General features: G+C 47.9%; 1 protein-coding gene across 1 annotated transcript in view; it reads left to right on the plus strand.

Annotated features, from left to right (window-relative positions):
- Positions 1-1782: 1782 nt before the first annotated feature.
- LOC141047267 (uncharacterized) overlaps positions 1783-15232 on the plus strand; it is a 123462-nt gene continuing 110012 nt past the window's right edge. The window contains 1 exon segment of the mRNA XM_073542274.1: positions 1783-1885. Within this exon segment, the coding sequence (XP_073398375.1) occupies positions 1859-1885 (27 nt within the window). The 5' untranslated portion in view covers positions 1783-1858.

A 15232-nucleotide genomic window follows, 5' to 3' on the forward strand; every position in this document is an offset into this window, starting at 1 on the left:
GCTCCATTATTCTCTACGTGGAGTGCGGCTCTGCGGGTGGAGGTCGGTGCTGGAGGCTCCATTATTATCTATGTGGAGTGCTGTTGGAGGTCGGTGCTGGAGGCTCCATTATTCTCTATGTGGAGTGCGGCTCTGCGGGTGGAGGTTGGTGCCGGAGGCTCCATTATTCTCTATGTGGAGTGCGACTCTGCGGGTGGAGGTCGGTGCCGGAGGCTCCATTATTCTCTATGTGGCTCTGCGGGTGGAGGTCGGTGCCGGAGGCTCCATTATTCTCTATGTGGAGTGCGGCTCTGCGGGTGGAGGTAGGTGCCGGAGGCTCCATTATTCTCTATGTGGAGTGCGGCTCTGTGGGTTGAGGTTGGTGGTGGAGGCTCCATTATTCTCTACGTGGAGTGCGGCTCTGCGGGTGGAGGTCGGTGGTGGAGGCTCCATTATTCTCTATGTGGAGTGCGGGTGGAGGTCGGTGCTGGAGGCTCCATTATTCTCTATGTGGAGTGTGGCTCTGCGGGTGGAGGTCGGTGCCGGAGGCTCCATTATTCTCTATGTGGAGTGCGGCTCTGCGGGTGGAGGTCGGTGCCGGAGGCTCCATTATTCTCTATGTGGAGTGCGGCTCTGCGGGTGGAGGTCGGTGCCGGAGGCTCCATTATTCTCTATGTGGAGTGCGGCTCTGCGGGTGGAGGTCGGTGCTGGAGGCTCCATTATTCTGTATGTGGAGTGCGGCTCTGCGGGTGGAGGTCGGTGCCGGAGGCTCCATTATTCTCTATGTGGAGTGCGGCTCTGCGGGTGGAGGTCGGTGCTGGAGGCTCCATTATTCTGTATGTGGAGTGCGGCTCTGCGGGTGGAGGTCGGTGCCGGAGGCTCCATTATTCTCTATGTGGAGTGCGGCTCTGCGGGTGGAGGTCGGTGCTGGAGGCTCCATTATTCTGTATGTGGAGTGCGGCTCTGCGGGTGGAGGTCGGTGCTGGAGACTCCATTATTCTCTATGTGGAGTGCGGCTCTGCGGGTGGAGGTCGGTGCTGGAGGCTCCATTATTCTGTATGTGGAGTGCGGCTCTGCGGGTGGAGGTCGGTGCCGGAGGCTCCATTATTCTCTATGTGGAGTGCGGCTCTGCGGGTGGAGGTCGGTGCCGGAGGCTCCATTATTCTCTATGTGGAGTGCGGCTCTGCGGGTGGAGGTCGGTGCTGGAGGCTCCATTATTCTGTATGTGGAGTGCGGCTCTGCGGGTGGAGGTCGGTGCCGGAGGCTCCATTATTCTCTATGTGGAGTGTGGCTCTGCGGGTGGAGGTCGGTGCCGGAGGCTCCATTATTCTCTATGTGGAGTGCGGCTCTGCGGGTGGAGGTCGGTGCCGGAGGCTCCATTATTCTCTATGTGGAGTGCGGCTCTGCGGGTGGAGGTCGGTGCCGGAGGCTCCATTATTCTCTATGTGGAGTGCGGCTCTGCGGGTGGAGGTCGGTGCCGGAGGCTCCATTATTCTCTATGTGGAGTGCGGCTCTGCGGGTGGAGGTCGGTGCTGGAGGCTCCATTATTCTCTGTAGAGTGCGGCTCTGCGGGTGGAGGTCGGTGCCGGAGGCTCCATTATTCTCTGTGGAGTGCGGCTCTGCGGGTGGAGGTCGGTACCAGAGGCTCCATTATTCTCTATGTGGAGTGCGGCTCTGCGGGTGGAGGTCGGTGCTGGAGGCTCCATTATTCTCTATGTGGAGTGCGGCTCTGCGGGTGGAGGTCGGTGCTGGAGGCTCCATTATTCTCTATGTGGAGTGTGGCTCTGCGGGTGGAGGTCGGTGCCGGAGGCTCCATTATTCTCTATGTGGAGTGCGGCTCTGCGGGTGGAGGTCGGTGCTGGAGGCTCCATTATTCTGTATGTGGAGTGCGGCTCTGCGGGTGGAGGTCGGTGCCGGAGGCTCCATTATTCTCTATGTGGAGTGCGGCTCTGCGGGTGGAGGTCGGTGCTGGAGGCTCCATTTTTCTCTATGTGGAGTGCGGCTCTGCGGGTGGAGGTCGGTGCTGGAGACTCCATTATTGTCTATGTGGAGTGTGGCTCTGCGGGTGGAGGTCGGTGCCGGAGGCTCCATTATTCTCTATGTGGAGTGCGGCTCTGCGGGTGGAGGTCGGTGCCGGAGGCTCCATTATTCTCTATGTGGAGTGCAGCTCTGCGGGTGGAGGTCGGTGCTGGAGGCTCCATTATTCTCTATGTGGAGTGCGGCTCTGCGGGTGGAGGTCGGTGCTGGAGGCTCCATTATTCTCTATGTGGAGTGCGGCTCTGCGGGTGGAGGTCGGTGCCGGAGGCTCCATAATTCTCTATGTGGAGTGCGGCTCTGCGGGTGGAGGTCGGTGCTGGAGGCTCCATTATTCTCTATGTGGAGTGCGGGTGGAGGTCGGTGGTGGAGGCTCCATTATTCTCTACGTGGAGTGCGGCTCTGCGGGTGGAGGTTGGTGGTGGAGGCTCCATTATTCTCTATGTGGAGTGCAGCTCTGTGGGTGGAGGTCGGTGCTGGAGGCTCCATTATTCTCTATGTGGAGTGCAGCTCTGTGGGTGGAGGTCGGTGCTGGAGGCTCCATTATTCTCTATGTGGGGTGCGGCTCTGCGGGTGGAGGTCGGTGCCGGAGGCTCCATTATTCTCTATGTGGAGTGCGGCTCTGCTGGTGGAGGTCGGTGCCGGAGGCTCCATTATTCTCTATGTGGAGTGCGGCTCTGCGGGTGGAGGTCGGTGCTGGAGGCTCCATTATTCTCTATATGGAGTGCGGCTCTGCGGGTGGAGGTCGGTGCTGGAGGCTCCATTATTCTCTATGTGGAGGTGGGTGCCGGAGGCTCCATTATTCTCTATGTGGAGGTCGGTGCTGGAGGCTCCATTATTATCTATGTGGAGTGCTGTTGGAGGTCGGTGCTGGAGGCTCCATTACTCTCTATGTAGAGTGCGGGTGGAGGTTGGTGCCAGAGGCTCCATTATTCTCTATGTGGAGTGCGACTCTGCGGGTGGAGGTCGGTGCCGGAGGCTCCATTATTCTCTATGTGGCTCTGCGGGTGGAGGTCGGTGCCGGAGGCTCCATTATTCTCTATGTGGAGTGCGGCTCTGCGGGTGGAGGTTGGTGCTGGAGGCTCCATTATTCTCTATGTGGAGTGCGGCTCTGCGGGTGGAGGTCGGTGCTGGTGGCTCCATTATTCTATATGTGGAATGCGGGTGGAGGTCGGTGCCGGAGGCTCCATTATTCTCTATGTGGAGTGCGGCTCTGTGGGTGGAGGTTGGTGGTGGAGGCTCCATTATTCTTAACGTGGAGTGCGGCTCTGCGAGTGGAGGTCGGTGGTGGAGGCTCCATTATTCTCTATGTGGAGTGCGGGTCTGCGGGTGGAGGTCGGTGCTGGAGGCTCCATTATTCTCTATGTGGAGTGTGGCTCTGCGGGTGGAGGTCGGTGCCGGAGGCTCCATTATTCTCTATGTGGAGTGCGGCTCTGCGGGTGGAGGTCGGTGCCGGAGGCTCCATTATTCTCTATGTGGAGTGCGGCTCTGCGGGTGGAGGTCGGTGCTGGAGGCTCCATTATTCTCTATGTGGAGTGCGGCTCTGCGGGTGGAGGTCGGTGCTGGAGGCTCCATTATTCTCTATGTGGAGTGCGGGTGGAGGTCGGTGCTGGAGGCTCCATTATTCTCTATGTGGGGTGCGGCTCTGCGGGTGGAGGTCGGTGCCGGAGGCTCCATTATTCTCTATGTGGAGTGCGGCTCTGCAGGTGGAGGTAGGTGCTGGAGGCTCCATTATTCACTATGTGGAGGTCGGTGCTGGAGGCTCCATTATTCTCTATGTGGAGTGCGGGTGGAGGTCGGTGCTGGAGGCTCCATTATTCTCTATGCGGCTCTGCGGGTGGAGGTCGGTGCCGGAGGCTCCATTATTCTCTATGTGGAGTGCAGCTCTGCGGGTGGAGGTAGGTGCCGGAGGCTCCATTATTCTCTATGTGGAGTGCGGCTCTGCGGGTGGAGGTTGGTGCCGGTGGCTCCATTATTCTCTATGTGGAGTGCGGCTCTGCGGGTGGAGGTTGGTGCCGGTGGCTCCATTATTCTCTATGTGGAGTGCGGCTCTGCGGGTGGAGGTTGGTGCCGTTGGCTCCATTATTCTCTATGTGGAGTGCGGCTCTGCAGGTGGGGGTCGGTGCTGGAGGCTCCATTGTTCTCTATGTGGAGTGTGGCTCTGCGGGTGGAGGTCGGTGCCGGAGACTCCATTATTCTCTATGTGGAGTGCGGCTCTGCGGGTGGAGGTCGGTGCTGGAGGCTCCATTATTCTCTATGTGGAGTGCGGCTCTGAGGGTGGAGGTCGGTGCTGGAGGCTCCATTATTCTCTATGTGGAGTGCGGCTCTGAGGGTGGAGGTCGGTGCTGGAGGCTCCATTATTCTCTATGTGGAGTGCGGCTCTGCGGGTGGAGGTCGGTGCTGGAGGCTCCATTGTTCTCTATGTGGAGTGTGGCTCTGCGGGTGGAGGTCGGTGCCGGAGACTCCATTATTCTCTATGTGGAGTGCGGCTCTGCGGGTGGAGGTAGGTGCCGGAGGCTCCATTATTCTCTATGTGGAGTGCGGCTCTGCGGGTGGAGGTCGGTGCTGGGGGCTCCATTATTCTCTATGTGGAGTGTGGCTCTGCGGGTGGAGGTCGGTGCCGATGCTCCATTATTCTCTGTGGAGTGCGGCTCTGCGGATGGAGGTCGGTGCTGGAGGCTCCATTATTCTCTATGTGGAGTGTGGCTCTGTGGGTGGAGGTCGGTGCCGGAGGCTCCATTATTCTCTATGTGGAGTGCGGCTCTGCGGGTGGAGGTCGGTGCTGGAGGCTCCATTATTCTCTATGTGGAGTGTGGCTCTGCGGGTGGAGGTTGGTGCCGGAGGCTCCATTATTCTCTATGTGGAGTGCGGCTCTGCGGGTGGAGGTCGGTGCCGGAGGCCCCATTATTCTCTATGTGGAGTGTGGCTCTGCGGGTGGAGGGATGTGGAGATTCCCCATTGCTGGCGCATTAATATTAGAAATCTATTGCATAGGGGATATCGCAGCCAATTACCACAAGAAGAATCCTGGAAACACAGAATTAGAAATTATTCTTTCTCCGCAGTTTCTATAGGACTTAATACATTCCTGATTCTGGAGAGTAATAGAAATACGGCAGAAAACAGAGGAAGAAAGTTCAGAGAAGAAGCTTCATGGAAAGACATTGAAGTTACAGACGCCATTTAACCGTTTGGGAGAAAGTGATTCCAGCACTTTACCGAGTAAATCCCACCAGGACAGTAGCAGATAAAGACCCCAATATCCTCAGGCTATGTGCCCACGTTGCAGAAATGCTGCGAAAATGTCCCCAGCATATACGCAACTCCCACCGCATGTAAAACGCATGCGAATTCGCATGCATTTTTCCTGCGAAAAACAAGCGTCTTGCAAGCGTTTTTCCTTTGCGGAATGCTTGCACATTCCAAGCGATTTTCAAGCTTCGCTTGGAAATGTGATTGACAGGTTGGTCACACTTGTCAAGCATAGCGCTTGACAAGTGTGACCAACTTTTTACTCTCACCGTCGAAAGGTGAGAATATGACTACTTTTTATTTATTTTTTTTTAAAACTATTTTTATTAATTTAACAATTTTAACAAGAAAAAGGTACACACAGTTACAATATATTTATGACATTAAGCCAAAATCCCACCTCCCCCCCCCCTCTTCCTACAATAGTCATCATTTGAAAGGATTCCTTAAATTGGTGCGTGTCCACTGATGCTTTGTAGCAGGTACCATCTGGTGCTCTCAAATTGCTTCTTAAGTCTGTTCCTAGATTCTGTATCCAAGGATTGAACAAAAAATGACCATCTGGTGAAGAACTTAATTTTTCTTTGTTGGTCAAGGTTTCCAACCAGTCAATTTTAAACAGAAAATGAATTTTTGTCAATATTAACGATTTTGACGGAACATTTGAGTGTAGCCATTGATGTAATATACTTTTCCTTACTCCTGAGGCCCAAATCACTAACATGGCTTTGGTGTGCTTTGGTAATACTCTTTGGGTCTCCTCTAGGATATTAAAAATAGCCCATTGTGGGGTAAGAGGGAACTCAAAACCATTTAATTGTTGCAATTCAGAGTGGATATCACGCCATTACTTTTTAATTTTTGGACAACCCCACATATGATGGAAAATGTCAGTATTGTATTTTACAGGTGATGCAATTATCACCTGGGCAATACTAAGCAAATCCTGAAAACATGACCTGTTGATGGGCCTTGAGGACTGGAGTTGGGGAAGCCTGATGTAGACCACATTTTACACATTGATATAAATTTGTGGGAGACATTCTTGATTGGACGTACGGGGGAATATAAGCCCTATGTAGCAATAATATGGCCATATCTGTATAACTATTATATGGATAAACTTTCCTTTTGTGTCTCAGTAGCTTCTAATATATCTCCCACCTCCATACCTTCCATGTCCCATACCCATCTCGCCAAGACACCAAGTGAGCCCTGCCCTTTCTGAGAAGGATATCCAATTTATCGCCCAAACCCTCACTCCGTCTGCTAACTATAAACCTAAAAACCAGACTGCGTGCTTGCAGGAATAAGAACGGCCGTCCTTCAAATATGGGATAACGGGATACTGCCTCGTCAAAAGTGATCATAGAGAAACTATGGTCTAATAGATCCACCCCAAGAACGCATTTTTGTTGCGCCATAGTTTTATAAACTTTTGGCGGTTTACCTTCCAAAAACAATGGGTTACCCAGAAAAGGCTGGAAAGGTGACAGTCTACCATTCAAATTACACAATTTACTCTCTCTTCTCCAAGACAGAATAGTTTGCCACAATATTGGATGATCTCTAGTTTCATCAGGGAGTTCCTCGTTAGTCAGATGTAACAAGGCCATTAATGAAATATGTGGGTAAATCTGCCCCTCTAGATGAGTATTGGCGAAGTGGGATGTCCCCCCCCCCCCCCCCATCCAATCTATTACATATCGTAAATTGGCCGCTATGTTATATCGGACAATATCTGGGAAGTTAATGCCCCCCTCAGATCTTGGGAGTTGTAATTTACATAACCCAATACGTGAACAACCCCCCCCCCCACTACCCATATAAACTGTCGAAATGTCCTATTCAAAAGGCTAATGTCCGATTTTGATAACATAAGTGGTAATGTTTGAAATAAATATAATAATTTAGGAAAAATTATCATTTTAATTAAGTGACATTTCCCTGTAAAAGACAAAATGAAATGTTTCCAGGAGTTGAGGAGGCTAGTAACCTTATTAATAATGGGTCCATAATTAAGGCAATACAATTTATGTGGATCTGCTGGAAGTCTGATGCCTAGATATCCAATTGACCCACTCCTCCATTGAAAGGAGAACCAGCTCTCATCTATTCTGCCCGCCCTGAATATCGCTATTGCTTCTGACTTATTATAATTAATTTTAAAGCCAGTAAGATGTCCAAATTCTTAAACTGTTGAGATTATGGTTGGGATAGCTTGTGTTGGGTTGGCAAGAAATAGTAAAATATCATCTGCAAAAGCCAATAATTTTGTTTCCGTGCTCCCTGTAGGAATCCCATGGAAATCCGGCATAGTTTGAAGAGTTCTCAACAAGGTATCTAATGCTAAATTAAACAATAATGGGGACAGTGGGCATCCCTGCCTCGTACCCCTCTGAATGGCAAAGGGCTCCGATAAAGTGTTGTTTATAAAAAGCCTAGATGTGGGGTCCCTATATAATAATTTAATAGCATTGCAGAACCATAACCCAAACCCTCTAACAGCTTATATAAATAATTCCAGGAAACTTTATCAAAGGCCTTATCTGCATCAAGACCCACCACTATGCTTCTCCTGCCTTTATTGACTCTACAACTAGATATAGTGCCTATTGCTGTTCTTATATTATAGGTTATCGATTTTCCATGTACAAAAGTGAGGAGGTAAAAGTGGCTGGGACCCTAGGAGGTAGCGACCATGCTATTTTAGAATTTTGGATAACTAGAGGAGGAAGACCTGTGAAGACTCAGACGTCAAGGTTAGATTTCAGAAAGGCAGATTTTAAGGGATTCAGAAAGAGAATTGGAGGGATCCAATGGCTGGATATCCTTAAAGACAAAAATGTCCAGGAAGGATGGGAAATCTTGAAAAGTGAAATTCTCAAAGCACAATTGTTAACAATTCCGAAAAGAGGGAAGAATAGGAAGCATTTAAGGAAACCAGGATGGATGAACACAGAACTTAAGCACATGCTAAAAAGGAAGAAAAAAATGTTTATAAAATGGAAAGAGGGAGGCATATCTAAAGAAGAATATAATGCTGTCTGCAGAACCTGCAGGGCACAAATCAGATTAGCTAAAGCTGAAAATGAATTGAGGCTTGCAAGAGATGTCAAAAGCAATAATAAAGGATTTTGGGGATATGTCAAAAGTAAAAGAAAAGTCAAAGATGCTATAGGATTTTTACAGGATGAAAATGATGAAATGGTAAGACAGGATGTTGAGAAGGCCGAACTTTTAAATTCCTATTTTGTATCTGTTTTCTCTCAGAAAGGAAATGTAATATCAACTGTTCTTCACCGTCCTATTAAGGGAATAGAGGAATCCAGGATATCTATAAACAGAAAAATGGTGAGGAAAAAATTAGCTAACCTAAATGAATTCAAGTCTCCAGGTCCAGATGAATTACACCCCAGAGTACTGAAGGAGATAGCAGAAGAAATTTTTGAACCCCTCTCCATAATCTTTGAAAATTCTTGGAGAACAGGAGAAGTCCCAGAAGACTGGAGAAGAGCAAATGTTGTTCCTATCTTCAAAAAGGGGAAGAAGGTGGACCCAGGCAACTATAGGCCGGTGAGTCTGACTTCTATACCAGGAAAGATCTTTGAACAGATTATTAAACAACATGTACTGTATGTCAGTACCTGGATAAGAATGAAGTGATTAAACAGAGTCAGCATGGGTTTGTAACTAATAAGTCATGTCAAACTAACTTAATTTTCTTCTATGACGGAATCACTGATTGGGTGGATCAAGGAAATACTGTAGATATAGTATATCTTGACTTCAGCAAAGCATTTGACAAAGTATCTCATACAATCCTTATTGAAATAATGACTAAGTATGGAATGGACAAGGCAACTGTTAGGTGGATTCATAACTGGCTTAGTGATCAGAGTCAAAGAGTGGTCGTAAATGGCTGCAAATCCAGTTGGAAGAATGTGTCAAGTGGGGTCCAGAGGGCTCTGTCCTGGGCCCTGTATTGTTCAACATCTTTATCAATGATTTAGATGAAGGAATTGTGGGTAAACTGATTAAATTTGCTGATGACACAAAGCTAGGAGGGATAGCTAATACTAGAGAAGAGAGAGGATTCAAAAAGATATAAATAAACTGGAGCAGTGGGCAGCAACTAACAGAATGGTTTTTAACAGGGAAAAATGCAAAGTACTACATCTGGGCAATAAAAAATGAAAAAAGCATATACAGAATGGGAGGAATAGGGCTAAGCAACAGCACATGTGAAAAAGACTTGGGTATACTAATAGATCACAGACTGAATATGAGTCAACAGTGTGATGCAGCAGCAAAAAAGGCAAATGCAATTCTAGGATGTATTAACAGAAGCATACAGTCTAGATCACGTGAAGTCATTATTTCCCTCTACTCCTCTTTGGTCAGACCTCATTTGGAATATTGTGTCCAGTTTTGGGCACCACTTTTTAAAAAAGACATCAACAAACTGGAGCAAGTTCAGAAAAGAGCGACCAGAATGGTGACCGGTCTGCAAACCCTGTCTTATGAGGAAAGGTTGCAGGATTTGGGAATGTTTAGTTTGAAAAAGAGAAGACTGAGAGGAGACTTAATAGCTGTCTACAAATATCTAAAGGGCTGTCACATTGTAGAAGGATCAACTTTATTCTCATTTGCACAAGGAAAGACTAGAAGCAATGGGATGAAACTGAATGGGAGGAGACACAGATTAGATATTAGAAAAAACTTTTTGACAGTTAGAGTGATCAATGAGTGGAACAAGCTGCCACGAGAAGTGGTGAGTTCTCCTTCAATGGAAGTCTTCAAACAGAGGCTGGACAGACATCTGACTGGGATGATTTAGCGAATCCTGCTTTGAGCAGGGGGTTGGACCAGATGGCCCAGGAGGTCCTTTCCATTTCTATGATTCTATGAAACCCCATCTGATGTGGTGAAATTAACTCAGGAATAATTTACTGAACCCTGGTTTAAAATCTGCATTGAGCAGTGAGATTGGGCGGTATCCCTCCACCTGCAGTGGATCCTTCCCAGGCTTAGGAAGCATAATGATACAAGCCTCATTAAATCTGTCTGGAATATAACCTTTTTCCATAATTCCATTAAATAACTCAACTAGATGTGGACCTACCCATGGGCCTAAGATTTTATAATATTCTCCACTAAACCCGTCTGGACCTGGTTCCTTAGAAATCTTAAGAGTAGAAATGGCTGACAGGACCTCCGTAATGGTAATATGTGAAGTAAGCAAGTTTCTTTGGTCCTCCGTAATACCAGGAGCCACCCCATCCCCGAAGAAACCCGATGCCTCTGAAATCTCCTCTCCCCCATCTGCATACAAGGACTCAAAAATTGTCTGAATTCCTCTATTTGTTCATTATCCGTTATAGCTATGCCATTTTGGTTACGAATCCTGGTAATCCTAGTTGCTTGTCTGAAAGGTTTAGTGAGAGAGGCCAGTAACCTCCCCGGCCTGTTCCTCCATTTAAAATATTTGTGTTTTTGATAGTCTAGACTATACAGCGCTCTCTCGTGCTCAATGTTTTCGGCTGCCTCTTTGACCTCTATGAATTTCTGTTTATTTCTGGGGTTATTAGAACGTTTAACATTTTTATATGCCTGGGTCAGTTCTTCCTGAGCAGCCAACGTGGCCTCTAATAATTTTTTACTTTTATTCCCAACATAAGAGATTACTTGTCCCCTTAAAACTGCCTTAGAGGCAGCCCAAAATAAATGAGGGTCAGTACAATGCTCCCTATTGTCCTCTTTGTATGTATTCCACGGCATCTGCAAATAGGCCTTAAAATCATCGGACGAATATAAATAAGAGGGGAACCACCATCTCCTGTCCTTACGTGCCGGAATTACCAATCTAGAGTTGAAAACCACCGGGGCGTGGTCAGACTTCTGAATATCCAAGATATGTCGACAGAACAAGGGCCACCATAGATAATCCCAGTAACCAATAGTCTAATCTTGCATGAGTGTTATGAACATGAGAGTATTGCGAGAAATCCTTATCAGTGTGATGCTGCCACCTCCATACATCTGTCAGCCCCAAGTGGTCCATCAGCCTCTGGATGAGACCTTCGTGTATTGTAGCTCCATGACTGTGTGATCCTGATCTATCCATAGATATATCATGTGCCTCATTAAAATCCCCCCCTCAATTATCAGATTGGTTGTGTCCCAACCCGCCAATTTAGGGAACAACTGGGTTTGAAACTGCGAGTCTGGACCATTAGGTGTGTAAATATTTACCAAATTATAGCAAACTCCTTCTATTTTTATATTGACTATTAAAATTCTCCCCATTGGGTCCTCCCAGGTGTCCAAAATATCATAATTAAGACCTTTATTGATAAGTATCGCCACCCCCCTCTGTTTTTTGGAATATGATGCCTCAGCGTACAATGTGTATTTTTTTACTAAATAAAGATGGATGCTTATCCCTCACCCAATGGGTTTCCTGTAAAAAGACTATGAAAGTTAAAGCGTTGTAAGTAATGCATAACCTTTTTCCTCTTGACTGGAGTGTTTAGGCCATTCACATTCCAAGAGCACCAATATAATGAATGCATTGTGGACAAAGAAGTACTGCTATTATCTATCATTTAACCTATACCAGAACGTGGTGTAATCTTCCCAAATAATATCAGATGTGTATGGACCCCACACCCATCCCAGCGAGTGGGAGTAGAGGTCACATCAACAAAAAGGTGCGATGAACATATGTAGGAACTCACCCACCCCACCCTTAACAATAACCCCGCAAGGAACCATGCTCAAAGGAGATATGAGCGTGAACCTGTTTGGAGAAAGGAGATTAATATTTCAACAAAATAAAACTCAACACTATGAGTCAGACAACAAAAGCGAACAAAAGCGAAGCCACCCTTCTAGGTGACTAAGTGGTGAAAAACTTCAATTGCATTCAGGTCTTGTCTGGGATCTGCACTGCAGCTTGACTATCTGCTTGAAGATGCTGCAAAGCCTTTTCTGGCTCCGCAAAGATCCAGTTTTTCCCATTCAAAGAAAACTGTAGAATTGCAGGGAATTGAAGCCTAAAACGGATACCTTTATCCACCAACATGGCACATGCGGGATGAAAAGCTTTACGTTTGGCTGTCACCACAGCCGAGTAGTCCTGAAAGAGAAACAGTTTATGATGCTCATAGGATAATGGTTGCTTCTTCCTGTATGCCGATAGCAATCTGACTTTATCTTGGAAATCCAGGACCCTGAAGATTACCTGACGTGGTCTGGAATCCGTATCATTCCTAGAAGGGCCCAGGCGATAAACTCTCGCGATCTTCAGGGCCCCGAGGGCAGTGATAAATTTAGTGCCTTTGGGAGCCATTCTGACACTATCCCCATCAAATCAGGTGTTTTGATCGATTCGGGGAGACCAACAAGCTTCAGATTAATACGCCGAGATCTGTTCTCTGGATCCTCGACCTTATCAAGAAGAAATGTGACATCTTTTTCCCTCTGTTCTAGCTTCCCGGAGAGCTCTGTAACTATGTCCTCCAGATCTGACATTCTTCTGCAGCTGTTAACCTGAACGGCGATAGCATCCAAAGTTGACTGAAATGCCACCAGTCGAGAGTCTATTTTTGGCATTAAAATATCCGTAATGGCCTGAGCAAGAGATTACGTATCCTCCTGTTCTGCATCAGCGGTCATCTTAGGTGGGGAGTTAGTGTTCTGGTGCCTAGTCAAGGGTCTATTGGATTTTCCAGATTTGGCTGCAAAATTTTCCATAATGAAAAAGAGACCTGATGAGCTTGTGTAGGTTTGGCAGTGGCGTCGCTATTGAATATCTGCCGCACATGTAACTGCCCCGGTTAACTTGCAATCCGGTGATGTAGCGTGGAGCACTCCAGCGTGTGCCCCACGTATTGGAATCCACGGATGTCAGTGCTGCCTGCACCTAGGACCTTCGGGATTCCCAGAGAGCTGGTCCCGCTATCAGGGGAACCTTGCCCGGGCCTTATCCCTGCTGCCCGCTCAGTGCTGCAGTGTGATGGCAGCGGATTCAATTCTGCCGTCAGGGAGCTCTATTAAAATGCAGCCATCTTCAAGCTCCACCTCCCGAAGGCCCCGAGAGTCAAGTCTTACTTAATAGACACCTGCCCTTTAAATGTCCGGGCGATCAGTAAGGGTTATATATAAAGAATTATGTGACAACTCGAGATTTCAGCAAAATTATATATCGAGAGTTCAGTAAAAGTTATGTAACGAGAATTCCACAAAAGTTATGCAACTAGAGGTGGGTTTTGCTTAATGGCTCGATGGGATTATGTTTGATGCTGTATTTCTCTTAAGGCCAATGTGCAATTATTCAGACAGCGTTTGTTGTCTTACTGTCTCAGAGAGGACAGCTCAAGTACAGGACTGCCGCGCACTTCAATCCTTCTGTCATAGCTGCTGCAGCTCCCAACTGTGTCTTTAGACTAGTGTCTGGAGAGCGGGTGGCAATGTTCTCCTTTGTATCTCAGCTTTGCCTGCTGATCTGTTGTCAGTGTCTTCACCCTGTTGGTCCCCCAGCTCCCTGAGCTCTTCCCCTGTGTTTCTCTGCACGCGGTGAGTCTTGTGATTTATAATTGTCGGCTCCTCTCCCAGCCTCCCCACCGTCCTCTATCAGCAGCCTCCTCACCTCAGGGTCACGTCTCCCACCTGTCCTGAATCACAGACAGCGTTCTGCCTCACTGTCCGCACACCCCGGAAATCCTATTTTTTTTATTTTTATTCTATTTTTTACAGGAATATGGTACCCAGGGCCTGGAGGAGCGTCTCCTCCTCCAGACCCTGGGTACCATCCACCCATTGAGAACTCACTTTACGCATGGTGGGCATAGCCACATGCGTAAAGTGAGCGTTTCAATGCAATCCTATGGGCGCGGGATCACCGCTATTCCGCAAAAAGAATGAGCATGCTGCTTATTTTTCCACTATGCGATTCCGCAGCATTAGCATAGCATTGCAGAATCCCATAGGATTGCATGGGATGCGTTTTCTTAGTGTTTTTGCAGCGATTCCGCAGCGGAAAAGCGCCGCGAAAATGCAAAAAAAACGCATTGTGTGCACACAGCTTCATAGTTCGGGGCCCTCACACGGTATTGTTGGGAAACCTTCATATAGACGGCCGGTAGGGATGGAGTCAGTGACGGACTGTGGCCAAATATGTTTCTAGAGCCGTAGTAGAAGATGAAGATGTCGTCCTCACCATGAAGTAGTTATTTCTCCTGTCCCGTGTAATGAATATCTCCTGCAGTATTGCTAATGCCGATTCCAGTGTCGGGAAATGAGACGAGAATTAGCGTTATGGAAGATGAGTCTATGAGGAACGTATTCAGCTGCCGACTCCGAGGGAGAAACTGCTTGTTGTCTGTGGCCTAAATATATAGGTTTTATTAGTAGATTTAAAGAAGAAAACTAAATACTGTAAGATAATAAAATAAATAAGAAATTAAATGATAAAAACATAATGTTGTAAAATAATAACAATACCATTGCTGCTTGGATCCCCGCCAGTCTCTGTATTTCGTGGTCATTCCCAACGAACTTGTGATTCCTACAGCCAATCAGTTGCTGAAGCAGTGAGTAACATAGCCAGTGATTGGGAGCATGGAAGAGATGTGTTAGGTTAGTTTCACACTAGCGTATTGCCGAGGTGCGGACTGCTGCGGGCTTCCTCTGTGAAGGTCAGCTCCTCCTACCTCGGCATGCGGTGTGCATACCCTATCTTTTGCATTGGGTATGCAGGCTGCGCCGATGTATGCGGAGGCCTCTGCATGCCTCATTTTGACGGTGCGGCGACCTGCGCCGAACGCAACGTGTTGCATTTTGGTGTGGTCGCCACACCGTCAAAACGACGAATGCGGCATCCGCATACATCGGCGTGACCTGCGTACCCAATGCAAAAGATAGGGTACGCATGCCGAGGTAGGCGAAGCTGACGGGAGGAGGT

Source organism: Dendrobates tinctorius, unplaced genomic scaffold (assembly GCF_039654945.1).
Source record: "Dendrobates tinctorius isolate UK_male_01 unplaced genomic scaffold, ASM3965494v1 ptg000126l, whole genome shotgun sequence".
NCBI classification, from domain to species: domain Eukaryota; kingdom Metazoa; phylum Chordata; class Amphibia; order Anura; family Dendrobatidae; genus Dendrobates; species Dendrobates tinctorius.